The sequence below is a fragment of the Lutra lutra genome, chromosome 10, assembly GCF_902655055.1.
Source record: "Lutra lutra chromosome 10, mLutLut1.2, whole genome shotgun sequence".
NCBI lineage: Eukaryota > Metazoa > Chordata > Mammalia > Carnivora > Mustelidae > Lutra > Lutra lutra.
In genome coordinates, this window is record NC_062287.1 from 5249353 (window position 1) to 5261637 (window position 12285).

The 12285-nt window shown below is 49.5% G+C and overlaps 1 protein-coding gene across 4 annotated transcripts in view; it reads right to left on the minus strand.

The window, feature by feature from the left end:
• SLC35F2 (solute carrier family 35 member F2) overlaps positions 1 to 12073 on the minus strand; it is a 49192-nt gene extending 37119 nt beyond the window's left edge. The window contains exon 1 of one of the 4 annotated variants that reach the window (XM_047691746.1): positions 11555 to 12073. In XM_047691746.1, the coding sequence (XP_047547702.1) occupies positions 11555 to 11664 (110 nt within the window). In that variant the 5' untranslated portion in view covers positions 11665 to 12073. Of the gene's footprint in view, positions 1 to 5171; positions 5285 to 11187; positions 11279 to 11554 lie in introns of those variants that run through there. The other 3 variants (XM_047691745.1, XM_047691748.1, XM_047691747.1) reach the window with 3 other exon arrangements.
• Positions 12074 to 12285: the final 212 nt, after the last annotated feature.

Consider the following 12285-nt stretch of genomic DNA (forward strand, 5'->3'; position numbering starts at 1 on the left):
CCCCTCAACATGGCTCTTCCACAGGTAATAGGGGCATCTTTCCGAAGTGGAAACACGAAGGCCTATGAACAGAGCCCCACCTGCACCGGGAATCAGGGATGTGCAGATTAGAGATACCCTTTACGTTCATTTGACTCAAAACTTTAAAAAGTCTAATAATACCAAGTGTTAGAAAGGATGTTTGTTCTCATACTCACAGGGTGGCTTCGTATACTGGTACAACCACTTCAGGAAAACAGTTCAGCATTCTGTGAAGTTGAAAAGTCACCTGCCCTAGCATCTAGCTGTCCCCACCCCCGCCCACCGCCAGACACTCTGTATGCCCGCATGTGTCTATAAAAGAAGTGCTGGGCACCTGGGTGGCTCAGGCAGTTGAGCTCAGACTCTTAATTTGGGCTCAGGTCTTGATCTCAGGGTCATGAGCTCGAGCCCCATATCCGGCTCTGCGTTGAGTGTGGAACCTGCTGACGATTATTTCTCTCTCCCTCTGCCCTTCTTCCCACTCATGCTCTCTTTCTCTCACTCTCTTGGAAAAAAAAAAAAAAAAGAAGCGCTTATATGTGATCAATAGAAGACATATAGCAGACTATTCCTGGAAGTCCTGTTCACTATAAGAAAAAACCTGGAAAAAACCCAAATGCCCATTAACTGAATTAATAAAGTACGGTTTATGCACAGAAAATAATATTACATAGAGTCCAAGGGAGGGTTCTTGCGGCATTAGGCAACTGCACAGATCAATCTTGGCAGCGTGACATGGAAGGGGAAATAAATCACGACAGACTGTCTATAGTATGATATCCTTTTAATAAAGTAAAAGAAAAGATAGTAAAAGCATACTTTTTAGAAATACACAGAGGAACAAAACTGTAAAAAAAAAAAAAAGAGAGAGAGAGAGAGAGAGAATGAGAGCGAGGGAATGGTGAGAGGGGTATTCAGGATGGGGATTCTCTCTGGTTGGGGAAGAACGTGGGCAGAGGGCCTGGCCAGGTAGATGTAAGTTACCAGCAGGACTCTCGTTTTAGGGCTTGTGATGGGTTTGCACAACTTACTGCACTAAAAAAGTCACTTAGCCATTCATGGGCCAACACTGAACGTGTGTCATGAGCCAGGAATTACCACTCCACTTCCATACAACCAGAGTCCAAAAAATAAATTAAATCAGGGCCACCTGGCTGGCTCAGTCAGTGAAGCACGCGACTCTTGATCTCAGGGTCCTGAGTTCAAGCCCCATGCTGGGGGTATAGCTTACTTTAAAAAATAAAATAAAAAACAACTGATGCTCCAGGAAGACACATTAGATTATGTATCCTGTGACTTCATAGACTCTCTGGCAGCCCTAGGGATACACATCACAAAAAGTCGGGGGTGGGGGTAGGGGGACAGGTGTGTGGGGGGCGGGGGTTGTGTGACATTAATTGTCCAAGGCCTTTTTTTCTTCCTTTTCAGTTTGCTGCTCAGCTCACAAGAGGCAGGACAGTGCGGTGTTAGGCACACAGGCTCTGAAGCCAGACCTGAGGGGTCGGAGGTGAAACCTCGTTGCCCTCCTTCCTACTGTGTAATTGTGTGACTCTTAGGGAAAATACCTGACCCCTCTATGCCTCAGCTTCCACGTGTGTCCAATGAGGATGCCGGTGACAGCATTATAATGCTCACCGCAGAAAATTACTGTAGGACGACACTGACTTAAGCCTCCCCAAGGTCCCGGAATAGGGAGGTTGCTCTAAGTTCACCAACTCAGCTTTACCCAACAAAGACTTTATTTTATATTATTACTTTTTTTTTTTTTTTAAACTTTGGCTTGATACCACTGTGAAAAGCTTAAGAAATGGTTCTTGTAGACTCTTTTTTTTTTTTTTTTAAGATTTTATTTTTGGGCTCTCTGCTCAGCAGGGAGCCTGCTTCCCCCTCTTTCTTTGCCTGCCTCTCTGCCTACTTGTGATTTCTCTGTCAAATAAATAAAATCTTAAAAAATATATATTTTATTTTTTAAGTAAATCTCTACACCCAACGTGGGGCTCAAACCCACAACCCCGAGATCAAGAGTCACATGCTCCCCTGACTGAGCCAGCCAGACGCCCCTCTTCTAAACTCTTCCAAGCAGGGTTGTCCCAGTACGACTCTGGCTAGCTGGACATCACACACCAAAATACTGGCCTCAGACTCTCACTAAGGATTTGTTGGACTGAAGAAATTGAGTCAGTATGTTCCTTAAGTATGCTATCTTGCAAGAAATGACTACAAAGAGGTTTGGGACTTAACTATGATTTCTTCATAAACTCTCTCTGCCTCATTAACACAAGTAGCCAAATTTTTGTGCTGTATCGCTTATCTGATGACTTTAATTAACACAGACATCTGTCACCATTTAAAAATAAAAGACCTCAAATCTATGGACTAAAGGTTTCTATAATTTATTAAAATGAAAATTATTTAAATCTTTATTCACGGCCCACTAATACTTTCACCACAAGCAATTGTGAGAAATCGGGTTATCTGGTTTCTACAGGGTTAGCACAGAAGTCCTCATTTAGAAAGAATGCAGACTTCCAGAGATATGTTCAGTAACACAGAAAAAATCACGTGACAACTGTGGGGAAAAAAAAAAAAAAAGAAGAAGAAGAAGACAAATAATTGACTTCACTGGTCCCGAACATACTCTTATTACTGCCGCTCAGGAGAATAATTAAACTTCACGAGGATGATCCTGAATCGTGAAAAAAAGGTGTTATGAATACGTGTTACTAAAAGGTGAATAGTCTCATACATTTGTTTTAAATATGCCATAATGGGGGTGCCTGGGTGGCTCAGTGGGTTAATGCCGCTGCCTTCGGCTCAGGTCATGATCTCAGGGTCCTGGGATGGAGCCCCGCATCGGGCTCTCTGCTCAGCGGGGAGCCTGCTTCCCCTTCTCTCTGCCTGCTGCTCTGCCTACTTATGATTTCTGTCTGTCAAATAAATAAATAAAATCTTAATAAATAAATAAATGAATATGCCATAAAGACTTCCTTTTTTTTTTTTTTTAAAGAGAGGGAGAGAGGTAGGGGAAGGGGCAGAGGGAGAGGGAGAGGGAGAGAGTCTCGTGAGCAAACTCCACGCCGCACAGAGTCCAAGGTGGGGTTCAACCTCACGACCCTGAGATCATGACCTGAGCTCACAACGAGAGTCAGACACTTGACCGGCCGAGCCACTCAGGTGCCCCCACCATGAAGATATTTAAATAATGTTTTGGTTTTTTCTGGGCAAAATCTCAGGATTAGTTGCAAATACACCCACAAAATAGTGGCGTGCCCTCGGAAGCTGTCCAACACAAATGAATAAAATGTGGAAGCACTGCTGCCCCAAATCATGAATTAGTTTACAGAAGTGAGTCATCCATTTCATGCCTAAAGCCACTCAGTTGGATTTTAAAGTAAACTTTAATACTCAAAAGAGTGCGTTTTAAGTTACCTGCAAATTCACCTGTGTGAAAGGATCCGTTTTTCTCTGGCGATCCTCAATAAATAATGCTATAAGGAAGGTTTTATACCTTTTTTAATAAACTTACCCAAACTTACATACACAAGCAGTGACCCTGGGAGGCAACTCACTTCTCCCCCAGACACGGCTACCGTCCAGGGCAAACGGCCCGCTTGAACCTCAGCCCTAACGCAGGCATCTGATCGACAAGTCCCGCCGCACACAGGCTAGCACTGTTCCCAGAAATCCAGAGCCACGGGTTTGGGTCAAAGCCAGGCACGACGTCAGCTGTACCGGTATTTCAGACGAACTGCCATCCCCAGCCTTAACGCATTCTCCCAGGCTGGTGATGACGACCCCTCTTTCCCGATACGGTCTGTGTAATGAGTGAGGAACGAGGGCCAGAAGGATATGGACGAAGGGCCAAGACGTGTGTGAAGAGAGACAGGGAAGAAAACTGCCCGACTCGGGGCCATCTACAGGGTCTTTACGCAGCCAGAAGAGGGGGGATAAGACAACCCTCCGTGGAGGAAGCTACAGGTGGGAAGGTGTGTGCAGGGAATCACAGGCTCGTCGCTACCCTCAGAGACGGACAATCTGGGAGAGGGATGATGAGCCCGGAGAGGCATGGGGGCCAGTGACAGGCGGCCCCTGTCGTTCATGTCAGAGTTGGCCCTCCTAAAAGGACAAATACTGTGTGACTGCACTTCCATGAGGGACCGAGAATAGTCAGTTCATAGAGACAGACAGAAAGCAGGACGGTGTTTACCAGCGGCTGAGGAGAGAGGGGGACGCGGAGTTAGTATTGGACAGGGACAGGGTTTCTGTATGGGACGAGCAACAAATTCTTGAAGTGGACAGTGGTGATGGGTGTACAACACTGTGAATGTACTTCACGTGACTGAATTGTACCCTTAAAAATGGTTACAATGGGTGCCTGGGTGGCTCAGTGGGTTAAGCCTCTGCCTTCAGCTCAGGTCATGATCTCAGGGTCCTGGGATCGAGCCCCACATTGGGCTCTCTGCTCAGCGGGGAGTCTGCTTCCTCCTCTCTCTGCCTGCCTCTCTGCCTACTTGTGATCTCTGTCTGTCAAACAAATAAATAAAACCTTTAAAAAAATGGTTACAATGGTAAATTTTATCATCTATTTTACCACAATGAAAACCACTAAAAATGTAATCATTGTGTTCAGGGGAAGAAGGAGGAGGAGGAAGAAGGAGGAGGAGGCACAGGAAGGGGGGATGGGAACCACCCCCACAGCTGGAGCTCTATCCCATCACCAGTTGCTCTCAGACTTTTTAGCTCCAGAACTCTTTCTTCAACCATTCGGCATAAAAACCTAACCATACAACAGGCAGAGCAACAGATCTGATGGGTGCCAGAGACCAGCCCAGGAGCCCACAAGGTCCCATCTCCCAACTTGCCCCACAAGAGCCCCTGAGGAGCCTCCAGGGAACCCCCAAAGCACCCTGGTTTGCAAACCCGGTGCAGGTCCCCAGAGGAAGCCAAACAGGATGCAGTGGCATTTCTGAAACAGTGAAGCAGGTCTGGTCTTTAAGATCAAAGGAAACTGTCCTGAGTCTGCCTCTCAGCAGCGCCTGGGGGCAGGGTACTGACCTGCCACCAACAGGACTAAAAATATTTGCACAGGATTGTTTTAAGGCCTGATGGATGAAAGGTAAGTCAGATGCCTGACATGGATGAATTCTCACTTGATGGCAGCTATGATAGCGTCCGGTGTTACATGCATCACTCTGGTTCCTGTGACGGGAGAGGGCTGGGGCAGGAAGTGCAGGGATGGCCGCTGTGACAAGAGTCCACGTGAGAGACGACAGAGGCCCACTCTGAAGTCCTGAGTGCAGGGACTGAAGGGGGAGGTGGACCCTGGAAATAGCCTGGAAGTGCTGTCAGGATGGGGGATTGGGGCACCTGGGGGGCAGAGTGGGTTGGGCTTGGTTTGGGCCAGGGTGGTGGGCTCAGGGTCATGAGATCATGCGATCGAGCTCCGTGTCTCCCTAAGCAGAGTGGGCTCGTCTCTCTTCCTCCCTCTCAGCCCCTCCCCATGCTCTCTCTCTCTCAAATAAATATAAAAATCTTTTTTAAAAAAGAAAAAGATGGAGCAGCCATCAAAAAAAAAAAGAAAAGAAAAGAAAAGAAATCTTGTCATTTGCAATGATATAGATGGAACTAGAGGGTATTATGTTAAGCGAAATAAGTCAGTCAGAAAGGGACAGTTATCAGATGATCTCTCTGATATGAGGAATTTCAGAAGCAGGGTAGGGGGCCGTGGGGGGTAGGGAGGGAAATAAATGAAACAAGTTGGGACCGAGGAGGGAGACAAACTGTAAGAGACTCTTAATCTTAGGAAACAAATGAGGGCTGCTGGAGGAGAGGGAGGTGGGAGGGATGGGGCCATGGGTGATGGACATTGCGGAGGGTCTGTGTTACGGTGAGCGGTGAGCGCTGTGAATTGTGTGAGCCTGACATTCACAGACCTGTTACCACGCCCCCTCCACCCAAAAACAATACATTATATGTTAATGATAAAAACATTTAAAAAGAAAGAGAATAAGGCGGGAATAAGCACTGACAGCCATCATCTCATTCATCTCCTAATCAACTTGAAGAAAGGCGCAGAGATTAGCAGGAGTAACTCAAAGGTTTTGTGTGCAGCTGCTCTGCAGGAGGGAGAGGACAGCCTGGGGCAGACACCTGCCAGGGGCCCAGTCAGGGCACACTGGAGTGAAGTGACGTCCACCCTCATCCACCCTCACCTCCGTCCCACGCTGCAGGGGGACACTGACCGCCTGTCTCTTTACCAACTCGCTGCAGCACTGAGAAGCTAATAAAAAGGTACAAGCTGTCCAGCCAAAAATCATTCCTCCACCCACCCCTCCTTCCAAGCTCTTAGAGCTTGTGGGCCACAACCCAGAGAGATGGCCTCCTCCTCTTTCCAGAGCAGCTGCCAGGGTTCTAGAACAGCCTGCCAGAAGGGCCCAGAACAGCAGCAGTGAGGTCAGTGAGCAGTGAAGCTGGTGCCCACAGAGGCCCCATCCTGGGGTTCATCCCCTCTCTCCACCTTAGTCACCTAGCAGGACGCACCTGAGCCTGCCCACTGGCTCTTCCCCAGCACAGAAGGAGACATGCAGGAGCACGCTTGTCACCCTGTGGTTTGTGGAGGCTACGAGTTGGAAACTGCATGGGTGGCCAGCCCTGGAGGGCCGTGGGAGCACAGACGGCTCTGTGTGGGCGCCTGGGTGGCTCGGCGGGCTGAGCACCTGACTCTTGACTTGGGCTCAGTTGTGATTTCAGGGTCCTGAGATCGAGCCCTGTGTGGGGCTCTGCACTCAGCAGGGAGTCTGCTTAGGATTCTCTCCCTCTGCCCCTCCCCCACTCACCCTCTCACCCTCTTCTCTCTCTAAAATAAATAATCTGAAAAGAAAAGTGATCTATTATAAAATTCCTATGGTGGGGGCACCTGGGTGGCTCAGTCGGTTAAGCATCTGCCTTCCGCTCAGGTCATGATCCAGGGATCCAGGTCCAGGGATCGAGCCCAAGGTCAGGCTCCCCTGCTTCTCCCTCTCTGCCTGCTGCTCCCCCCTGCTTGTACGCATACTCTCATGCTCTCTCTCTCTCTCTCTCTCTGTCAAATAAATAAATAAAATCTTAAAAAAAATAATAAAAGATAAAAAATAATATTCCTGTTGGGAACTAGGGATTCATTCAATCATCTGGTGTTCACCGTGTATCTAAAATAATGTAGGCACTGTGCTCAGCAGAGTAGACAACAGTGACTAAAAAGTAAGTAGAACTTCTCCCCTCCTGGTGTCAGTAGAGGAGACAGATGTGAATTAAATAATCTCACCAAGGCAAGGGGGAAGGGAGGAGATACATTGGAGATGGGCAGGATCTAGAGTTCCTCAGTTCTACACTTACACAAGCCACAGAAAGCCACTTATATCCTTGCTTACATGACCCTAAGGAACGGTCCCGCTCAGCAGAGCTGCAAGCCACCCAGAGACCTTGCTGTGCCCACAAGGAACCCTCAGGAGATGTCTGTCCCATCAACGGATGAAGGCTCTACAGTTCATCACTAAATGATGCCTTCAAAAACTCCTGGGCCTTCACCTTTGGAAGGAGGAAACTGAGCAGAAAGGAGGAGCCCAAGGGCCAGGCCCGTTGCCAGACAATTACAGGTGTGCACAGTGCACAAGTGTCCACGGACCGACGACTAGTGGCCTTGCCTCCTCACGCCCACGCCCTCCTCACACCAAGCTACTTGCAATTCCTTAAGCAAAACACTCTTCCTCTCCTACTTCACCTGGAAAACTCCTATTAATGCTTCCAATTCCTGATCACCCTCTCAGCCACGCTTTCCAACCCTACTCACCTTGGTGACCTTGATTTCTGCCTTCCTTCATGCCGTCTGTACCTTGTGCTCGCCTCTACTAAACTCGACTCGATCATGAACTCTCTCAAACTAAACCCTATTCATCTCTTGTAGGCCAGAGAGGGGTCTAGAACCTAGAACACCACAGAGGCTCGAGGTGTGGCAAATGAAAGAACAAACGAACCCATGTCCTACATCGTGCTACAAAAAGAGTAGGGTAAAGTCTGTGCCCTCAAAAGCTTACCATCTTAGATAACAAATAAATGAAAAGATGTAGAAAAACTATTAAGAATTAAAATATTAGAATTCTACGGGTGCCTGGGTGGCTCTTGATTTTGGCTCAGGTCATGATCTCAGGGTTGCGAGATCGAGCCCCGATTAGTGGGGAGTCCACTTGAGAGTGTCTCCCTCTCCCCATTCTGCCTACCCCTTGCTCCCCTGCACGTTCTCTCTCTGTCTCTCTAAAGTAAATAAATATTGGGGCACCTGGGTGGCTCAGGTCATGACCTCAGGGTCCTGGGTTCAAGTCCCGCATCAGGTTCCCTGCTCAATGGGGAGTCTGCTTCTCCCTCTACCCCTCCCCCCTACTCATGTGTGCACTCTCTCTCTCAAATAAAATCTTTAAAAAAATAAAATATTAGAATTCTAAGTCAACATTACACTTAGAGAAAATAAATTATTGTACCCAAAAGTCCCTTTGTATATACCATCACACATCCTCACAAAATTTAGAAATCAAAGACTTGAAAGAAACACACAAAATACAAATGTAAATACAGTTAGTGGAATGTAAAGGATTCTGATCTTGTTATATGCAACTGCATCTTTAAAATGAATGGGAACTCATTTTTCATCAGTATAAAATACTGAAAATATAACCTAAAAAGGCTTACCATTTTTTCAATGGGAAAAGGATAAATACGTGAAATAAACCTTGAAGATGCTTGTTAGAGATGCAAACTCGGTAGTCATAGTAAGAAATACGCATTTTTTCATATACGATTACAGTACAGGTGTTAGGATGTAAACTGCTAAATGGCATCCAATTAAATAAATCTCAGGTATTTAGGAAACCCAGAGCCTCCTGTCACAGCCGTTGTCAATCGCGCGATAGCAACAAATGGCCGAAGCCCAAGTTACAAGTGAAGCCGTCTCGAAAACATACAGTATTTATCGTGAATAACTGACGCATACTGAGTCCTCGATAAACTTTTATTGAGTGAGTGATCTGATAGTCTTATTCAAAGGGAAAAATTATCTACTAGTGAGGCAAGTTTATCAGGAGCTGGGGTTATCTAGAATACATCCTTCTCATAATGAAAACAGGCCCCAAATGTTTCCCCTGTATTTAGCACCCTAGTTGCCGAAAGAGCTACTCTTTTCCCTTTTTGTGCCTGTCCCTCTATGTACAAACTATCCCTCCACGTACTTCCCATGTGGTAATAACACATCCACCCATCAGCCTCCCCCATGGCTCTCTGGCTACAGCCAGCGATTCAAACTTAAATCTGGGAGGTGAGTTTTAATACCGAGAGTTTAAAACAATGAGTATAAAGGATACTGGATATCTGGTAAAGTGCATTTTTCTGACTGCTGGTTCAGATAAGGAAAAACTGCAAAGCAGAATCCGAGCGTCTGGACGGTTGCCAGAGGTAGGAATGAAAACCTTAGTGAACAAGAGTTCTGCTAACCAGGCACCTGGGTGGCTCAGTCGGTAAACCAGCCAACTCTTGATTTCAGCTCAAGTCCTGATCTTATGGGTCATGAGATCAAACCCGGCGTCCGGTTCTGTGCTCAGAGGGAGTCTGCTTGGATATTCTCTCCCTCTGCCCCTTCCCCTGCTCACACTTTGTCTCTATCTCTAAAATAAAAGAAAAATAACAAAATTAAGAAAATAAATGTTAAGAGGCTCTAAAAAAAAAAAAACAAAGTTAAAAAAGAGTTCTGCCAAACAAAAAATAAATAAATATATAAAGCTCCAGCCAAACATCCTTAGAATAAAGACCAATGAAAGCAAGCACGCAGGGAGTGTGGCAGAAGGTAAAGGAAGCCTCAAGACCCTTGTCATCCCTCATTCATTCATGCATTTATGTGCTAAGGGTTGTCGGAGACAGAAAAAAGGAAAAAGTCTTCATTCCTGCTGTGAAGGACTCCATCCATTAGAAATATAAAATGGCCACAAAGAGCTATCACACAAGGAAGAAAGCAACAATGCATAAAGGAGGTACAAAAAAGTGTGTTCAGAGACAGAAGAAATCTCCCATTTAGGAAGTTATTAGATACCAGGATTTTGAAAAGATGAGAACATTAGGAGAAAAAAAGCAATCACTGCTAATCCTTGTTCTTCTGTCTTGCTACGCTGCCATCTGCCATACTGTCTGCCCGACCTCAGGGCCTCTGGCACCTCCTAAAACAACAGCCAGGAATGGAGGACTGATGGCAGGCAACCACCAAACTCCACAGAGCAGTACCATGAGCCAGGCTGTGTACAAACTGTTATCTTCTCCAGTTTACAAGAAAGAAAATGGGGCACAGAGAAGTTAAGTGACTTGCCCAAGGTCACCCAGCTCATAAGTGGCACAAACAGGAGCTGAGGCCAGAATCTGGGCCCTTAGCCATGAAACCTGTCGCTGCCTCCCCGCGGAGAACCTGTGGACATTCATCAGGACATACACAGCTGGAGGACGCAGGCGATTTTGACCCACTTGGCCCTGTAAGCACACTCATGTATTTCCCACTATTCTTATTTGTGCAACAAAAATGTGCACACCATTCCTGACCTGGTTTTGAAAATGAGTTTTCACAATCTTTAATGGGATATTTGCTTTGTTAATCTGGGGGGGGGGGGGTGCCTGTTTCATGAGGGGGCCAGTGGCCAGAAGTAGTTAAATCACAGTCTTGACGGGCGCTGGTGGGCACCACCCCTTACGGGTCATCTCAAAACCTTGGGCAAAATGCCCAGCTTTGCTTGTTTCTTCCCCGGAGTGGCTGTACCGACGGTGTCATTCCACGAAGTAGGCAAAACCACCTGATGGTGTCCACATAAAGAGGCCAAGCACCGACTGCGCCATACCCAAGGCTTTGGTGACTGAGGTCCTAAGTCCTCTGCGTCTGCAGGAGGCAAGCCCCGCGGCGACCACAGAAAGGCTTTCCCCGTGCAGGGTCGCTGCCAATCCCTGAAGCACTTCGCTGTTCCCTGCGGAGCACAGGGCCCTGCACCCCCGGGCCCGAAGGGGGCTGTGTCACCTCGCCCCGGGCCAGGGAGGAGGCAGGCTCCGGACGAGCTCGGGGACGGGACCACAAAACTTCACCCAGATTCCTCGTTCGGGTGAACTCGCCACTTCGTGGAGGACCGGGGCCCTGTCTGACCGGCCTGGCAGCGGTAGGAAGGCGGGCGCGGGCTCCCCCACCTGCCGGGCATCCCTGGAGAGCTCGTCCCCTCCCCGTCGCCAGCGACGAGGGGGAGAAGGGGGCTGGGGGCGCCGCCGAGGACCCACCTGACCGCGCCGACACGGCCAATGTCCGCCGAATCGTCTGAAACACATTCCCACGATTTCCAAGAGGAAGCCGCGGCGGGAGAGCGCGCGGCGCCTCACAAAGCCAGGTGAGCCGCCACGTCCCCGCCGCACGTGCTGAGCCGCCGGAACCCGCCCGGGAGTCCGCGCGGCCGCCCCCCACTTCCCCGCCGGCCGCCCCCGCACTCACCAGGTGAAGAGCTGGCCTTTGAGCCCGCGCAGCAGGCTCCCCAGCGCGCCCGCCGCTCCCGGCGCGTACGGCTGCGGGACGCGGGGTCCCGCCGGCGAGGCCGCCTCCATGCAGGCTCGGCGCCCGGAACCCCCCGACGTGCCGGGGCGGGGAGGACGGGGGGCGGCGCCTGGGCGGCCGGCGGGACCCGGCCCCGTGCCCGCGCGCCCGCGCTCGCTCGCGTGCCTCCTCCTCGGGCCTCGGCGGCCGCCCAGCCCTCACCCTCCTCAGGCCTCCGGGGCGGGACCAGACACCCGCGGACTACAGCCTGGCCCCTCCCGGGGCGCCGGAGGACACGGGGCGCTGCGCTCCCCCGCCCGGGCACTCGCGCCTCGGGGATGCGTGACACCCCACATGCGTTTTGGGGTTTTATGGTTCCCTGTTCAGAACCGGCTCACGAGGTGAGGCGAGGCTACGCCGCGTGCCCCAACCTAAAGAGCCGTGACTTTGCAACCGCCCGAACTTTGCTAACCGGGAAGGGCCGCTGACTCCTCCCCGGCGGCTGACGCCTCCCCCGCCGGCCGCCCTCCCTCTCTTTGACAAAAGACACTTCCATCTAAAAGGACTGAAATGCTCCGTTGGGGGCTGTCCTTTTCAATGCAAAACCTGCGTAAACGCCCACAGGGATTTTTGCTACAGGTCTTCGTGGGGCGCCTCGCTCGCGAGGGTGTGCGCGGCGCGGCCCTCGGGGT